General features: G+C 45.5%; 1 protein-coding gene across 1 annotated transcript in view; it reads left to right on the forward strand.

Moving 5' to 3' along the window:
* Positions 1 to 17,125, forward strand: part of LOC137366649 (protein eyes shut homolog) — a 246,479-nt gene that overhangs the window by 60,981 nt on the left and 168,373 nt on the right. The window contains exon 3 of the mRNA XM_068028341.1: positions 9,251 to 9,373. Coding sequence (XP_067884442.1) covers positions 9,251 to 9,373 — 123 coding nt within the window. The remainder of the gene's footprint in view (positions 1 to 9,250; positions 9,374 to 17,125) is intronic.

The following is a 17,125-nucleotide window of genomic DNA, read 5'->3' on the forward strand; positions in this document are numbered from 1 at the left end:
CCCCGCTTGCCTTCAGGGATGGATTCTCAGGGATAAGGTGTATCCATTAAAGACTTGGCTTCTTACGTCTGGGAGGAACCCTCACAATGCAGTGGAGGAGACATACAACACTCGCCACAGCCGCGCCCCAGCCGACCATTTGACTACCGAAGATGAGATTCTGATGCTTCGATCGATCTGGTGGAGCCCTGCAGTATGCCCCAGAGAAGGTCTCGCGTATTGTAGTCGTCTGCTGTGTTCTACACAATCTAGCACTGCAGAGGGGGGAGGCCTTTCATGACGATACCGATGAGGATGATGTGGAGGAGGGAAAGGGGCAAGCGGCAATGGATGTTGAAAACATGGCACTGAAGGACAAACAAGTTCAGCAATACATAAAAGAGGCAAATGACAATCTCATAATTACCCGTTTCCAGTCACCCTGTTGTCCACTCACTGACAACGCAATGAAGACTCACCATCAGGTATGAGTTCTGTCGCCTCCTTTCCATTTGTGTTCCCTGACTTGTGACCAGTTGCAATGCACGCAAGTGCCCATGGGAGAACATATGCTAATGAGAGCTGTGGTCACATTGGCATTGCCGTAAGGGGGAAGGGGGAAGCCAGCAGTTCACAATTAAGGCAATATGGAATGTGGCTGTCAAACAATGATCACTAATGATTTGCATAAAATAACTCTGAATTAGTTACTACATTACATATTTCCTACACCCATGAATCCCAAGTGTGGCTAGTGGTTTTCTTAATATGTTTGTGAGTGCTCCTACAAGGTGTGATCCCTGATACAGCAGCTGGGCTGGAGGCAGGCTGCTGATCAGGCTACCTACCCCTTGGCCTGTGATAATTTTAGCGGCCGTCCTCTGGATGCCTGAGGCCTGGAAGGCCCCGGGTGCCTGAGGATGTCCTGCACTGGTGCAGGACTCTCCTCAGGTCTCATGGCTGCTGGAGCTGGGCTCACTGGCGGAGGGACTGAGGAACCGGTGTCCACACTTGAAGTGACCCAAGGGGAGCCCCAGATGTGGAGGTCAGCCTCTCCTCCTCTCTTTGAAGACTCACTTGAACCTCCCTGCTCACCAGAGAAGGGTGAAGAGCTGCAGAAGCCTCCAGGACCCTTGGCATTGAACACATGCCAAGGTGATGGTGTGCAGGTCTGCGCACATTTGTGGGATCTGGCTCTCCATGAGGGTCACCAACCTCTCGATGGAGGAAGCCTTATGCTCACATGCCTGAGACATGGCAGCACTCGTGGCATGGATGGACTCCCCATTGTCCGCCCATGGCTGCTCATGGCCTCTGACATCTCCGCCAGATGTTGCCTTACCCCTCTCTGCAACTCCACCATGCCTGTGCTGTCGACACCAGAGGCTAATCATCAGCCTGGGACTCAACATGGGTCTGGCCACCCACAGTCCTCTGACCGTCAGAGGTTTCAGCTGTCTTAGCCTCAGCCAGCTGTTCAGGCACATGCGCAGTGTTCACACCAGCTTGTGACCCTGATTCTAAAGCCAAGCAGTTACCCATCGAGCTGAAAGTATCCGCACTGGTGGAAGGTGCATGAGAGTCATGGGTTGCTGCATTCTCTGAGTGGTCCACCTCCTCAGAGGTGGACGGCTGTTTCCCTGCAGCTGCAGTCTCCTGTACACACTGACCTGCATGAGAGAACAAAAACATGTGTGGGTGAGGCTATGCAGATCTCGTCATGCTAACCATATGTGATGTAAGTCTTCAAAAATGATGAATATGTTGATGGAAGCCAATCCTCACTGTCTTGCACAGGGACTCCCGTCTCTCCGTTCGAGATTGCGCGGCTGCCCTGGGTCTCCACCAGTTCCAAGGCCTCCTCGGTGATCAGGAGCTCCTCTGCCAGTCTAGGCCATCTCCCTCGTGTTGTGTGCCCTCTTGTCCGCAAGAGGAAGGATGAAGGTAGTAGAGATTGGCAGAGAGATCAACATGACTGTTAGCTGGTGTTAGCCCCTCGTCCCCTTCTGGGGGATCTGATATCTCTCATGTTGACACATGACATCAGGGGAGTTAATGGGGTTGAGGTATGAAGGACAGTGTCTTGTGGCTGAGATGCAGCCATGCATTTGTCAGGATCAGGTAATGCCCTAGCCCCTTACCATCACAGTAGTAGTTCCACCCTCCCCATGTCGCACACTCTCCCATGTAGTCACATGCAACCCCCAAAAGTGAGAGAGATATGGAGCACTCAACTTGACTGAATACAGGAGCTCATTGACCCTCTTTCTGTACTGCACCCACTTACGGTAGGTGACCCCGCGGCTGCTGACATCTGCAATCTGCACCCAGGCTTGCTTTGTCAGGTGGGAGGACCTCTTCTTGCCATTCCTGGGGAAGAGAACCTCCTGTCTTTCCCTGGCAGCCTGGAAGAAAACCTGCAGGGTGGCATCGCTAAACCGTGGGCCACCCTGTTTCTTGCCTCAGGGGGTTTGGGGGTCCAGGAACCAGGCAAGCCACCTTTGAAGCTACACAAAGCTGCCAATGACTAAGCCAGGAGTGAATGCAGGTCTGGCAGCCTTTTAAATATGGTGCTAACACCCGCACCAGAGTCATCTAAGGTTGTAATTGGCAACTCGCCTCCCGCCATTACCAAGTGGTTGGGTGGGGGCCCACATCTCCACTATGCAAAAAGGTCACATGCCGCGTGATCGCAGTGGGGCAGCCCCCACGTGAAGGACAGGAACGGTGCTTATTTCTGGGCTCGTTGCCGGAACCAGCAGCGGGCTCATTAAATTCAGCTGATAGGTCAACATTTCTTATATACCCATTGTATCAGCTGTGACTCATCTCTTAGTCAGAAGGTTGTGGATTCAAGTACAACTCCAGAGACTTGAGCACAAAATCCAGTCTGGCTGTCCAGTGCAGTGCTGAGGGAGTGCTTCTCCATCAGAGGTGCTTTCTTTCAAATGAGACATTGAACTGAGGCCCCACCTGGCCTCTCGGGTGGATGTAAAATGTCCTGTGGCACTAGTTCAAAGAAGAGCTGGGGAGTTCTCCCTGGTGTCCTGGACAATATTTACACCTCAACCAACATCACTAAAACAGGTTATCTCATTATTGCTGTTTGTGGGAGTCTGCTGTGCTCTAATTGGCTGCTGTGTTTCCTACATTATGATAGTGACTGCACTTCAAAAGTAATTGATAGGCAGTAAAATGATTTAGGACATCCTAAATGTAGTACATCGGTTTCAGTACTTCTTTTACGAATCAGGTACAGACATTTGACCACTGCTGTTGAGACCGATAGTGTTGAATTGCCATCAAAGGCACAAAGAATCATAGCATTCCACAGCATGGAAAGAGGCCATTCAGCCCATCGTGTCCGTGCCAGCTCTTTGAAAGAGATATCCAATTAGTCCCAATTAGTCCTTTCCTCTGGAGCCCTGCATATTTTTCATTTCAAGTTTTCATCTAATTCCCTTTAAAAAGTTATGATTGAATCTGCTTCCACCACCTTTTCAGGCAGCGAATTCCAGATCATAACAGCTCACTGTATGAAATAATTCTCCTCCCAGCACTGGTTCTTTTGCATCTTAAATCTATGCCTTCTGGTGACAATAAAAAAAATCTCGATATGCATGACTCAATATTTGGGGTGCAGACAAATATTATTACATGAATGTAAAATTATCAACTTTGAAGTTCCTAGGGGCTCACTCCCCCAATGCAAAAGGGGCAACATGGATCCTTGAAACCCGATAACCACGTGGGACATTGTACTTAATCATTAACCAATTGGCTGATCTTAACTGCCCAGAAGAGTTGATCGAAACTTATTTTCTACCTGACATAAGCCAGTCATTTGGGGGTCTGTGCACAGCTTTAATGCAAGTCTCATTGAAACAGCCCCGCTGATTTTCAATCTACGCTAAATGCCCCACCACCAAACCCCACAGCCCCAAACGAGACGCTACAACTTCCCAGAACCATCAGCAAAGGAGACCATTCTTTTTCATTCTGAATAGGCTGCTTCAGCAGTTAATTCTAGCTGAATGTGAATAATGGCATTTATATTGATAGTGCTTTTGTCTGCTACCCTACCTCCAGGATGTGGCTCTTTACATTAAACTCTTGAATTAGAATGAGAACTGCTATTCATTATTAATGAACTCGAGATAATTTAAGAGCTTTATTACATGGAGAGTAGCGGGAAATTGGCTCCATGGTGAGTTTGAGAAATGATGAGGATGCGCTTCACAGTGATACTGTTGATGGGTTAGCATTAGTCAAGCGCTTGCCATCGCCATGCCCTGTGACAGCTCTGATGACAGTCATTTGGTGGCGTGACCAAGCAGCTGAATACATTTATGAGGGCATAAAATGTCAGAAATTGCAATGAAGCATTTCACTCCAGGCAAAGGTCTTTGAAACCTCTTAACCAGTTAGGGGAACGTAGGGACTTTCAAACACAACAGTGCTGAATGGAGTCGCAAAAAGAGATGCCATTAATGTGGAACGTTCAGCATTTCACTTCAGTGCAATACAGACAGCACTGGCTTGCCAGCTTTCCTTTCCCTGGATGATGGCCCATGTTTCAGAGAAGCCAGACTGAGGCATTGTTGAAAATGATCCAAGCTTTCACAGCTGGCATTGGGGGAGGGGATTGAGGGTGGGAGTGGGGCAGGGATCACAGGGATAACAGCCGATGTGCACATCATTGGTGAAGCCCAAAAATCATCAGCGCACAAGAATTTTTGGTAAGAGGGACTGGCGTTTAGAAAAGCACCTTTCATGACATCCCAAAGCACTTTACAGCCAATGAAGTACTTTTTGTGACATGTACTCACTGTTGTCTTTTAACAATCACGGCAGCCAATTTGCACACAGCAAGGCCCCAAACACAGCAATGTAATAATGTCCAGGTCATCAACTTTAGTGATGTTGGTTGAAGGAGACATATTGGCCAGAACACCATGGAGAACTTCCCTGCTCTTCTTCAAAATAGTACCAGTTTACACCCACCTGAGAGGACAGATGGGACCTCGATTTAATGTCTTCTCCAAAAGGTAGCACCTCCAATGGTGCAGTGATCCTACAGTACTGCACTGAAGGGTCAGCTTAAACCTATTGCCCCAGTCTTTGGAGTGGGACTTGAACCTACAATCATTTGACTCAGGCAAGAATGCTATCCACTGAGCCATGGCTGACTTTTTCTGATTCCCTCATGGGATGTGAGTGTCACTGGCTAGGCCAGCATTCATTGTCCATCCCTAATTGCCCTTGAGAAGGTGGCGGTGAACGGCCTTCTTGAACCCGCTGCAGGCCTTGGGGTGTAGGTACACCCATAATGCTGTTAGGAAGGGAGTTCCAGGATTCTGACCCAGCGACAGTGAAGGAACAGTGATATAGTTTCAAGTCAGGATGGTGTGTGGCTTGGAGGGGAACTTGCAGGTGCTATTGTTCCGATGCATCTGCTGCCCTTGTCCTTCTGGTGGTAGAGGTCGCGGGTTTGGAAGGTGCTGTTGAGGAGCCTTGGTGAGTTGCTGCAGTGCATCTTGTTGAAGTACATGCTGCTGCCACTGTGCGTTGGTGGTGAAGAGAGTGAATGTTGAAGGTGGTAGATGGGGTGCCAATCAAGCGGGTTGCTTTGTCCTGGATGGTGTCGAGCTTCTTGAGTGTTGCTGAAGCTGCACCCATCCAGGCAAGTGGAGAGTATTCCATCACACTCCTGACTTGTGCCTTGTAGATGGTGGACAGGCACTCGGGAGAAAGGAGGTGAGTTACTCTGCAGAATTCCCAACCTCTGACCTGCTCTTGTAGCCACAGCATTTATGTGGCTGGTCCAATTTAGTTTCTGGTCAGTGGTAACCCCCAGGCTGTTGATAGTGGGGGATCCAGGGATGGTAATGCCGTTGAACATCAAGAGGAAATAGTTAGATTTTCTCTAGTTTGAGGTGACCTGGCAATTGTGTGGTGCGAATGTTACTTGCCACAAATCAGCCCAAGCCTGGATGTTGCTGCGTATGGACACGGGCTGCTTCAGCATCTGAGGAGTTGCGAATGCTGTTGAACATTGTGCAATCATCAGCCAACATCCCCACTTCTGATCTTATGATGGAGGTAAGTTCATTGATGAAGCAGCTGAAGATGGTTGGGCCTAGGACACGACCCTGAGGAACTTCTGTAGCAATGTCTTGGGACTGAGATGATTGACCTCCAACAGCCACAACCATCTTCCTTTGCGCTAGGTATGACTCCAGCCAGTGGAGAGTTTTCCTCCTGATTCTCATTGACGTCAATCCTTGACACCATACTCAGTCAAATGCTGCCTAGATGTCAAGGGCAGTCACCTCTTGAATTCAGCTGTTTTGTCCATGTTTGAACCAAGGCTGTAATGAGGTCAGGAGCTAAGTGGCCCTGGCGGAACCCAAACTGAGCATCAGTGAACAGGTTATTGCTGAGTAAGTGTACCTTCGACAGCACCTTCCATCACTTAAGTGATTATTGAGGTAGACAAACGGGGCAGTAATTGGCTGGGTTGGATTTGGCCTGCTTTTTGTGCACGGGACATACCTGGGCAATTTTCCACATTGCCGGGTAGATGCCAGATGTAACTGTACCTGAACAGCTTGGCTAGGGGCACGGGTAGTTCTGGAGCACAAGTTGTCAGTACTACTGTCGGAATGTTGTCAGGGCCCATAGCCTTTACTCTATTTCGTACCTTTAGCTATTTATTGATATCATGTGGAGTGAATCGGATTGACTGAAGACCGGCATCTGTGATACTGGGGACCTCAGGAGGAGGTCGAGATGGAGCATGCACATGGCATTTCTGACTGAAGATGGATGCAAATACTTCAGTCTCAATAATGGCGAAGGGAAAAGGCCCCATCAATCATCCTGATAGGAACTTCACTTTCTCACCATGTCCCACACAACCTTGTTCCTTCCAAAACCAATGTAATGGCTTCTGGACTACATTGATGATGTCTCGGCAATGACCTTAACTGGTAACTTATTTTCAGATATCCTCCTGGTGAGAAAGTTTTGCTTGGCTATCCTCCAGATTCCTAACTTCCTGTAACTTGTGTTAAGTTGAGAACTATGCAACAGCAGCCTGCTGCTAAAGCTATAGCCTATCTTCTTTTTTTGGCCTCCTTGTCTCGAGGGACAATGGGTAAGCGCCTGGAGGAGGTGAGTGGTTTGTGAAGCAGCGCCTGGAGTGGCTATAAAGGCCAATTCTAGAGTGACAGACTCTTCCACTGGTGCTGCAGATAAAACTGGTTGTTGGGCTGTTACACAGTTGGCTCTCCCCTTTCACTTCTGTCTTTTTTCCTGCCAACTGCGAAGTCTCTTCGACTCACCAATCTTTAGCCCCGCCTTTATGGCTGTCTGCCAGCTCTGGCGATCACTGGCAACTGACTCCCATGACTTGTGATCAATGTCACAGGACTTCATGTCACGTTTGCAGATGTCTTTGCAGTGGAAGCATGGACGGCCGGTGGGTCTGATACCAGTGACGAGCTCGCTGTACAATATGTCCTTTGGGATTCTGCCATCTTCCATGTGGCTCAAATGGCCAAGCCATCTCAGGCGTCGCTGGCTTAGTAGGGTGTATATGCTGGGGATGTTGGCCGCCTCGAGGACTTCTGCCTTGGAGATACGGTCCTGCCACCTGATGCCAAGGATTCTCCGGAGGCAGCTAAGATGGAATGAGTTGAGATGTCGCTCTTGGCTGACATACGTTGTCCAGGCCTCGCTGCCATAGAGCAAGGTACTGAGGACACAGGCTTGAAACACTTGAACCTTTGTGTTCCGTGTCAGTGCGCCATTTTCCCACACTCTCTTGGCCAGTCTGGACATAGCAGAGGAAGCCTTTCCCATGCACTTGATGATTTCTGCATCGAGAGACAGGTTACTGGTGATAGTTGAGCCTAGGTAGGTGACCTCTTGGACCACTTCCAGAGCGTGGTCGCCGATATTGGTGGATGGAGCATTTCTGGCGTCCTGTCCCATGATGTTCGTTTTCTTGAGGCTGATGGTTAGGCGAAATTCGTTGCCGGCAGCCACAATCCTGTCGATGAGACTCTGCAGACACTCTACTGTGTGGGATGTTAATGCAACATCGTCAGCAAAGAGGAGGTCCCTGATGAGGACTTTCCGTACTTTGGTCTTCGCTCTTAGATAGGCAAGGTTGAACAACCTGCCATCTGATCTTGTGTGGAGGAAAATTCCTTCTTCTGAAGACTTGAACCGCATGTGAGAGCAGCAGTGAGAAGAAGATCCCAAACTATGTAGGTGCGAGAACACAGCGCTGTTTCACGCCACTCAGGATAGGAAAGGGGTCTGATGGGGCACCGCTTTGCTGAATTGTGCCTTTCATATTGTCATGGAATGAGGTGATGATACTTAATATCTTTGGTGGACATCTGATCTTTGCTAGTAGTCTGAAGAGACCACGTCTGCTGACGAGGTCAAAGGCTTTGGTGAGATCTATGAAAGCAATGTAGAAGGACATCTGTTGTTCGCGGCATTTCTCCTGTAGCTGGCGAAGCAAGAACAGCATGTCAGTGGTGGATCTCTCTGCTCGAAAGCAGCACTGTGCCTCAGGGTGGACATGATCAGCCAGCTTCTGGAGCCTGTTTAAAACGACTCGAGTGAAGACTTTCCCCACTATACTGAGCAGGGAGATTCCACGGTAGTTGTTGCAGTCACCACAGTCACCCTTGTTCTTATAGAGGGTGATGATATTGGCATCGCGCATGACCTGTGGTACTGCTCCCTCATCCCAGCACAGGCAAAGCAGTTCATGGAGTGCTGAGAGTATAGCAGGCTTGGCACTCTTGATTATTTCAGGGGTAATGCCATCCTTATATGCCTCTCTTATAATAATATATTTTTTTTTAATTCATTCTTGGGATGTGAGAATCACTGGCAAGGCTTGCATTTATTGCCCATCCTTAATTACCCCTGAACTGCTGGGCCATTTCAGAGAGCAGTTACAAGACAACCACATGGCTGTGGGCCTGGAGTCACATGTACAGTAAACCAGGTCAGGACAGCAGATTTCCTCCTCTGAAGGGCATAAGTGAACCTGATGGGTTTTTCTGACATTTTTGATGAAACTAGCATTTTATTCTAGATTTATTAACTAATTGCATTTAAATCTCCTCCCCAATGGTCAGACTTGAACTCATGTTTCTAGCACATTAGTTTAGGCCTCTAGATTATAGTCCAGTAACGTTGTTACTGCACAACATCAGCTAATGAAATATATTCTCTTACACAGGGTTTGAGGGCCTGAACTGTGAAATTAACTTTGATGACTGCAGCTATGGATTTTGTGAGAACCAATCAACCTGCCTGGACCTGGTGGCAGATTACATTTGCATTTGCCCCTTGGGTTTCACAGGTGAGACTCTTTGAATTGGCATGATACCAAACAATTTGTAATTTGTTTACTGAAAGTAAGATCTTGCATTCATATGGCACCTTTTACAACCTGGGGACATCCCAAAATAGTCAATAGACGGTAAGATAGAGGCTAAAAAGAGTGAGGAAATTAATATCAGCAGAGAAAAAGTATTGGAGAAATTAAAGGACTAAAATCCGACAAATCCCCGGGACCTGATTGCCTACATGCTAGGGTTCTAAAAGAGATAGCTGCAGAGATAGTGCTTGCTATGATTTTCCAAATTCCTTAGATTCCAGGAATGGTCCCATCAGATTGGAAATTGGCAAATGTTACACCACTTTTCAAGAAAGGTGGGAGATAGAAAACAATGAACTACAGGCCAGTTAGCCTAACATCAGTCATTGGGAAAATGCTGGAATCTATTATTAAGGAAGTCTTAACAATGCACAGTATAATTAGATCAAAGCAACATGGTTTTACTGAAGGGAAGTCCTGTTTGACAAATTTATGAGAGTCTTTTGAGGATGTAACTAGTAGGGTAGATAAAGGGAAACCAGTAGATGTAGTATACCTGAATTTTCAAAAGGCATTCAATGAGGTGCCACACAAAAGGTTAACAGGCAAGATAAGGAATCATGGAGTTGGGGGTAATATATTAGCATGCATAGAGGACTGGTTAACGGATAGGAAGCAAATAGTGGGCATGAATGGGGCATTTTCAAGTTGCCAGGCAGTGAATAGTAGAGTGCCGCAAGGATTGGTGCTGGGGCCTGTTACGACCAGGTGAGAAAGGGGTCAAGGGTTCCATTTCAGCCTTCACCTGGTCTTACCGTAGCAGGGTTTAATTTTAAACGCACCTTTTTTTTTAGCTCCGCCTTCGTGAATCCTTTCTCACTAACTTCCAATTATAAGGCAAAGAAACGAGGAAAACAGGTTTTCTTAGGTTTAAAGAAGAGGTTGAACTTTATTAAACTCAAACTCGAATTTGGTTAACGCCTACGGATATGTGACACACCCACGTTTGCATGCATATGTGATACACACATGCAGATAGAGACAGAGAAGAGCAGAAGAAATAAAGTGGAAATGTTTGAGGCAATATCTGAAGATGGTTTTGGTTACTATTCTTCGAACCTGCTGTAAAGTCCTTGATTGTAGGTAAGTCTTGCTTTTCGTTGGGGCCCAGTATTCTTCATAAACCTTGCTTGATGTAGGAGACTTTTCTCTCTTGAAGTTCATATGTCCTCAATGGGTCCAGAGACTTTTGAGAAGGAGATGGGAGCAGAGAGGAGAAGTCTTCTCACTTCCAGGAGGAAAACAGTCCTTCACAGTTCAAACTCTTTGTACAATTCAGAAAGAGCCAGGTTGCCAAGCAGATTAGTCATGTGACTAGCTGCTCTGACCACGTCTGTTTGTGGATTCTCTTGGCTTAGCCAACCCTGGACTGTCTCTTCTTACACACAATACCTGGTGCTTAAAGTCCATTGTGGGTTAAATTGGAGCAGGGAATATCCCCTTTGTCCCTCCAAGCACAGTCTGTTAGTACGCAAATGTTTTTTCCAGCCAAGGCTGATCTGTTTAACAAGTCATTTCCTCGCTCCAGCAACAGTTTAAAATCAATGCTCATATGACAAAATTAATGCCTCATTCTTGGCAGGTGGGGTGTCTGCATGACAGGCCTTAGCTATTTACAATCTATGTTAATGGCATAGATGAAGGGACAGAAAGTAACGTATCTAAGTTTGCTGATGGTACAAAGATAGGTGGAAAGGTAAGCTGTGGGGAGGACACAGAGAGGCTGCAAACAGATATAGACAGGTTAAGTGAGTGAGCTACAAGACGGCTGATGGAGTATAATGTAGGGAAGTGTGAAGTTATTCATTTTGGTCATAAGAATAGAAAAGCAGAATATTTTTTTAAAAGTGTGAAACTTGTAAGTGTTGATGTTCAAAGAGACTTAGGTGTGCTCATACAAGGAATGCAAAAAGTTAACTTGCACGTACAGCAAGCAATTAGGAAGGCAAATGGCATGTTGGCTTTTATTGCAAGGGGATTGGAGTACAGGAATAAGGACGTCTTGCTACAATTGTACAGGGTTTTGGTGAGACCTCATCTGGAGTACTGTGTGCAGTTTTGGTCACCACATTTAAGAAAGGATGTACTTGCATTGGAGGTAGTAGAGCAAAGGTTCACTAAATTGGTCCCTGGGATGAGGGGGTTGTCCTATGATGAGAGGCTGAGTAAATTGGGCCTAAATTCTCTGGAGTTTAGAAGAATGAAGCAATCTCATTGAAACATATAAGATTCTGAAGAGGCTGGATAGGACAGACCCTGAGAAATTGTGTCCACTTGTTGGGGAATCTAAAACACGGGTGCACAGTCTCAGGATAAGGGGCTGATCATCACTCAAAGGGTTGTGAATCTTTGGAATTCTCTACCCCAGAAGGTTGTGGATGCTCCAACGTTGAATATATTTAAGGCTGGGATAGATAGATTTTTGGTCTCTCAGGGATTTAAGGGATATGGCAAGTGGGCAGGAAAGTGGAGTTGAAGCCAAAGATCAGCCATGGTCATATCGAATGGCAGTGCAGGCTCGATGGGCCATGTGGTCTACTCCTGCTCCAATTTCTTGTGTTCTTTTGTCAATGAAATACTTTTGAAGTGTAGTCATTGTTGCAATGTAGAAAAAGTGACAGCCAATTTGCACTTAGCCAGCTCCCACAAACAGAAATAGAGCAATGACCAGATCAGCTCTTTTAGTGATGTTGAATGAGGTATAAATATTTGACAGGGCACCAAAGGAGCTCCCCTGCTTTTCTTCCAAGAGTTCTGGGGGTTCTTTTACAGCCACCTAAGGGACTTCAGTTTAATGTCTCATCCAAAAGACAACAGCTCAGCAACACTCCCTCAGTAATGCACTGAAATATCGGCTGACATTTGGGCTCAAGCCTTCTGGAGTGGGGCTTCAATCAATGACCTTCTGACCCAAAGAGGAGAGTGCTGCCCACTGAGCCATGACAGAGGCGCCCCATGGCACTTCAGCAATTGAACCCCCATTTAATATAGAAAGTTACCCTCTTTCTACACCATTTCTCATCTTCGCTGATTGCATTTTAATTATTTCTTTATTACCTTCCTTTTATCTTGCATGCCTTTTTAATTTCCCTGAAATATGAGGATGGCTTAGGAACTTTCCTCCTCAGCTTCTCCCTGTGTTGCTTCTCAGGCTGGACACCAAAAGCTGTGCGACACCATCCTGAATTGAAGTATCTTCAGTTTTGTCCCCTTATGGTTGAGCATTTTTCTTTGAATTGTGAACTTGCCTCCATCTTGCATCTTGTCTCCACTTCACTGTTTAGTGGGGGAAGGGGGGGGGTAAGTGTCAATTTACAAACTTGTGCACAGAGATTCACCGACTGGGAGTTTATATCAGGAATTTAAGCATGATTTTGCAATGATTTTCTCCATGCATTAAAATGAATGCGCGGAAAGTAATTTTCAATATGCATTTCCAACTGGTGGAACTCCATACCTTTCGGGTTTGTTCTCTGCCTTTCATCACGTCAGAGCCAAGGTCAGGAGTTCAGCTGTATTTTGCTCTGTATGGGACTAAAGAACAATTGTACTAAACCATTACTGCTTTATAACTAGTGTATTTATGAGGAAGATTCCACAGCTTTTCATTCCATAGCACAATACAACAAAAGGAGCCTAGTCCCTCTGGTGTTTAATAAATAGTACAGTAATATTAAATAATGACGGAAAAGACACCGTGCAACATTTTGTTGCATTCTGTGTGGGGGTGAAATTCAACTTGAGTGGAAAGGCAAAGTAATGGAACAGCCTTTGTCATGCATATGGTAGCTGAGGATCACTGGATACCAGTCTGAAGACAGCGCACTGGCCTCTTCCTTAACCCAGGGTATGATGTCTCACCCCTCAGCTCAAAATGGGTTTTGAACCTGGGACTATGTGGTCTTAATGGCTCAGTTGCTTATTAGGTAACCATCCTGAGCCATTGACAGAATGCATTGCGTTTAAATGTAGAAGTAAATATCTGTCACTGTTCATAAAAATTAAACAATTATATACATTTATTCACATGTGGGGGGTTTTTCCTCAATGATATTTTGATAAATTTCCATGCTCCCCTTTCAATGTCATCCATGGCTCAGTGGGTAACTCTCTCAGCTCTGAGTCAAAAGATTCTTGATTCAAGCAATACTTCAAACACTTGACCACAAAACCCATGCTGACACTCCGATGCAGTACTGAGGGAGTACTGCACTGCCAGAGGTGTCGACCTTCAGGTGAGACGTTAAACCGAAGTCCTGTCTTGCCGTCTCTGATTGACATAAAAACCGAAGTTTCGTCTTGCCCTCTGGTTGACATAAAAGATCTCATGGCATTAAATGGAAGAAGAGAAGGAGAGTTCAGCCCCAGTGTACTGGCCAGTATTTATCCCTCACCCAGCATCACTAAAACAGATTGTCTGGTCATTATCACATCACTGTTTGTGGAAGCTTACTGTGTGCAAATTGGCTGCTGCCTTTCCTACATTACATTGCATTTCCTACATTGGTGAGAGTTGGGACCTTTGCTTTTCCTGATATATATTAATGACGTAGACCTCGATGTACAGGGCACAATTTCAACATTTGTGGATGACATAAAACTTGGAAGCATTGTGAATTGTGAGGAGGATATAGTAAAACTTCCAAAAGGACATAGATAAGTTGGTGGAATGGGCGGATAAGTGGCAGATGAAATTCAATGCAGAGAAATGTGAAGTGATTCATTTTGGTAGAAAGAACATGGAAAGACAACATAGAATAAAGGGTACAATTCTAAAGGGAGTGTGGGAGCAGAGGGACCTAGGTATGTATGTGCATAAGCCATTCAAGGTGGCAGGACAGGTTGCGAGAGCGGTCAATAAAGCATACAGTATCCTGGGCTTTATTAATAGGGGCATAATAGGGGCATAACAAGAGCAAGGAGGTTATGTTGAACTTGTATAAGACACTAGTTTGGCCTCAACTGGAGTATTGCATCCAGTTCTGGGCGCCATACTTTAGGAAAGATGTGAAGGCACCGGAGAGATTGCAGGAAAAATTCTCAAGAATTGCTCCAAGGATGAGGAACTTCAGTTATGAAAATAGATTGGATAAATTGGGACTGTTTACCTTGGAGAAGAGATGGCTGAGAGGAGAGGTATTCAAAATCATGAGGGGTCTGAACAGAATATATAGAGAGAAACTGTTCCCACTTGTGAAAGGATCAAGAACAAGAAGGCAAAGATTTAGGGTAACTGGCAAAAGAACCAAAAGTGACATGAGGAAAAACCTTTTCATGCAGCGAGAGGTTAAGGTCTGGAGTGCAGTATCTGAGAGTGTGGTGCAGGCAGGTTCAATTGAGGCATTCAAAAGAGAATTAGGCTGTTATCTGAAAGGGATGAATGTGCAGGGTTTTGGGGAGAAAGCAGAGGAATGGCACTGATTGAATTGCTCATTCAGGGAGCTAGTGCAGACACGAATGGCCTCCTTCTGTCCTGTAATAGTTCAGTGATTCTGTGACAGTGACTACACTTCAAAAGTACTTAATTGGCTGTAAAACACATTGGGACATCCTGAGGTCGTGGAAATGTTCTATAAATGCAAATTCTTTCTTCCTTGATTGGTAAATATATTCCATAGTTTGATGCTGATATTTATAGATAAGGAAGATCGCTCATCTGTGTTGAGTTAGCTGATTTTAGCTGAGTAATGATGGGAACACTATAACTGATGCCAGAGTTTCTAAGCTAGAGAGGAGAAGAACCAGACCTGATTCCCACTCCTGGGCACTCTCCGCTAACTTGTGTTTCAATGTGCACAGGAGTGGATGTTGGGTGAGGACAGGATGGGATCCGAATATAGTCAAATCATCTATCAACATTTGCTGTGGAAGCTTGCACGTGTGAATGGTTGGGCGAGATAGTGGAGAGGTCAGAACCTGGGGAAGAATCCCCATCGTGAGAAGCGGTGAAAATTGGAGGAACGTTGGGGGGTGGGAGCAAGTAAAGATTTTGCAGATAAATTTTGCTAGCACTGAATATAGGCAGTTGTAACTGCAGGCAAACTGTAATTCTGAGGATTCACTGTTTCTTCAGAGTTTTACCATTTCTGCTGGGGAATATGTATCTCACCATATCTAATCTTCCAAAGTTACTGCATCCTGATTTACTGGACCAGTAGATATTTGATGTTGTAGCTGTGACAGTTTCCATTCTTCTTCTTAATTGCAAGTTATGTCTGTTGTCATGCAGATCCCCACTTGCCAAGAATGAGGCATATTAATTTTGTCATATGAACATTGATTTTAAACTGTTGCTGGAGTGAAGAAATTATTTGCTTGAAGGTCACCAGACACCAGGCTGGAAGGACATTTGCATACTAAGAGATGCTACTTGTAGAGACAAAGGACTATTCCGCACTCCAATTAACCCCAAATGGATTTTGATCTCCAGACATTGAAGGTGTAAGGAAGCACATTCCAGGCCCTGCTAAGATGACACAATCCACAATCAGGACTGGTTAAACCAGCTGGTCACATGACTAACTGGCTGGTCCAGATTTTTCTGATCTAGCCACAGGACAGTTTGAATACAGAAGGCAGTATGCAACTAAAGCTGAAACAAGCAAGTTTCTCGCCTGGCTGTCTCCCTCTCTCGCTTTCTCCCAGGTCACTGGACCCACAGAAGACACGTAAACCTCAAGAGAGAAAAGAGTCCCACATCGGAACAAGTTGAAGCGTGAACTGGGCCCCAACGAATTGCAAGACTTACCGGCAACCAAACACTGCACATGGAACCTAAAGGACTGTAACTACCAGATATTGCCTCAAACTTTTCCCCTTTATTCCTTTTACTTTTTTTCGCTCAATCGGCGTGTGTGTTTATCGCGCATGCATGCTAACGTGGTCATGTTGTATATTCATAATCGTTAACTGGATTAGAGTTTAAGATTAATAAATTTCTACCTTTCTTGTTTAAATCGAAGGAAACCTGTCTGATTTCTTTGCCTTACAATTGGAGCAATGAACAAGGATTCACTAAGGGGGAGATAAAAACACAGTGTTTTCAAATTAAACCCTGTCACAGTTAAACCAGGCAAAGGCTGAGAGGGAACCCCCCACCTCCCCCCCCCCCCCCCTCCAGACCCCTTCTCACCAGGTCGTAATATTATGGAGTCTGCACTTCAACTTGACTCATTTAATGTAATTATCACCTGAGAGGTTTATTGCAGAATTACAAATCCTTAAAAACCATGACATCTGGGGAAAAATAACCTGTTACATAACATATTTTTAAATTCTATCACCTTATCAAAATCATGGATCGGTGCATTTTATTTTAAAAATAAGCACTATTAATGACTATTAACCATACCTAAGGAAAATTCAGCATTCTTCGTGGCTGAGATTCAGAGATTAAGACTACCTATAACACACTGTGTTGCATGCTGTGTCATCTCCCCTATTTCTATAATTTCCTCCAGTCCCACAACCCTCTGAGATCTCTGAACTCTTCTTCTTCTGGCCTCTTGAGCAGCCCTGATTTTAATCAATCCAGCAATGGCAGCAATGCTGTATGGCAGTAGTGTTAGAAAGGTCACAGAACAATATCTGGAATGCGTTGTCTGAGAGGCCGGTAGAAGCAGATTCTGTCGGGAATTAGATTAATACATGACGGGGGGAAATTTGCAGGACTGC

This window comes from Heterodontus francisci, chromosome 3 (assembly GCF_036365525.1).
Source record: "Heterodontus francisci isolate sHetFra1 chromosome 3, sHetFra1.hap1, whole genome shotgun sequence".
NCBI classification, from domain to species: domain Eukaryota; kingdom Metazoa; phylum Chordata; class Chondrichthyes; order Heterodontiformes; family Heterodontidae; genus Heterodontus; species Heterodontus francisci.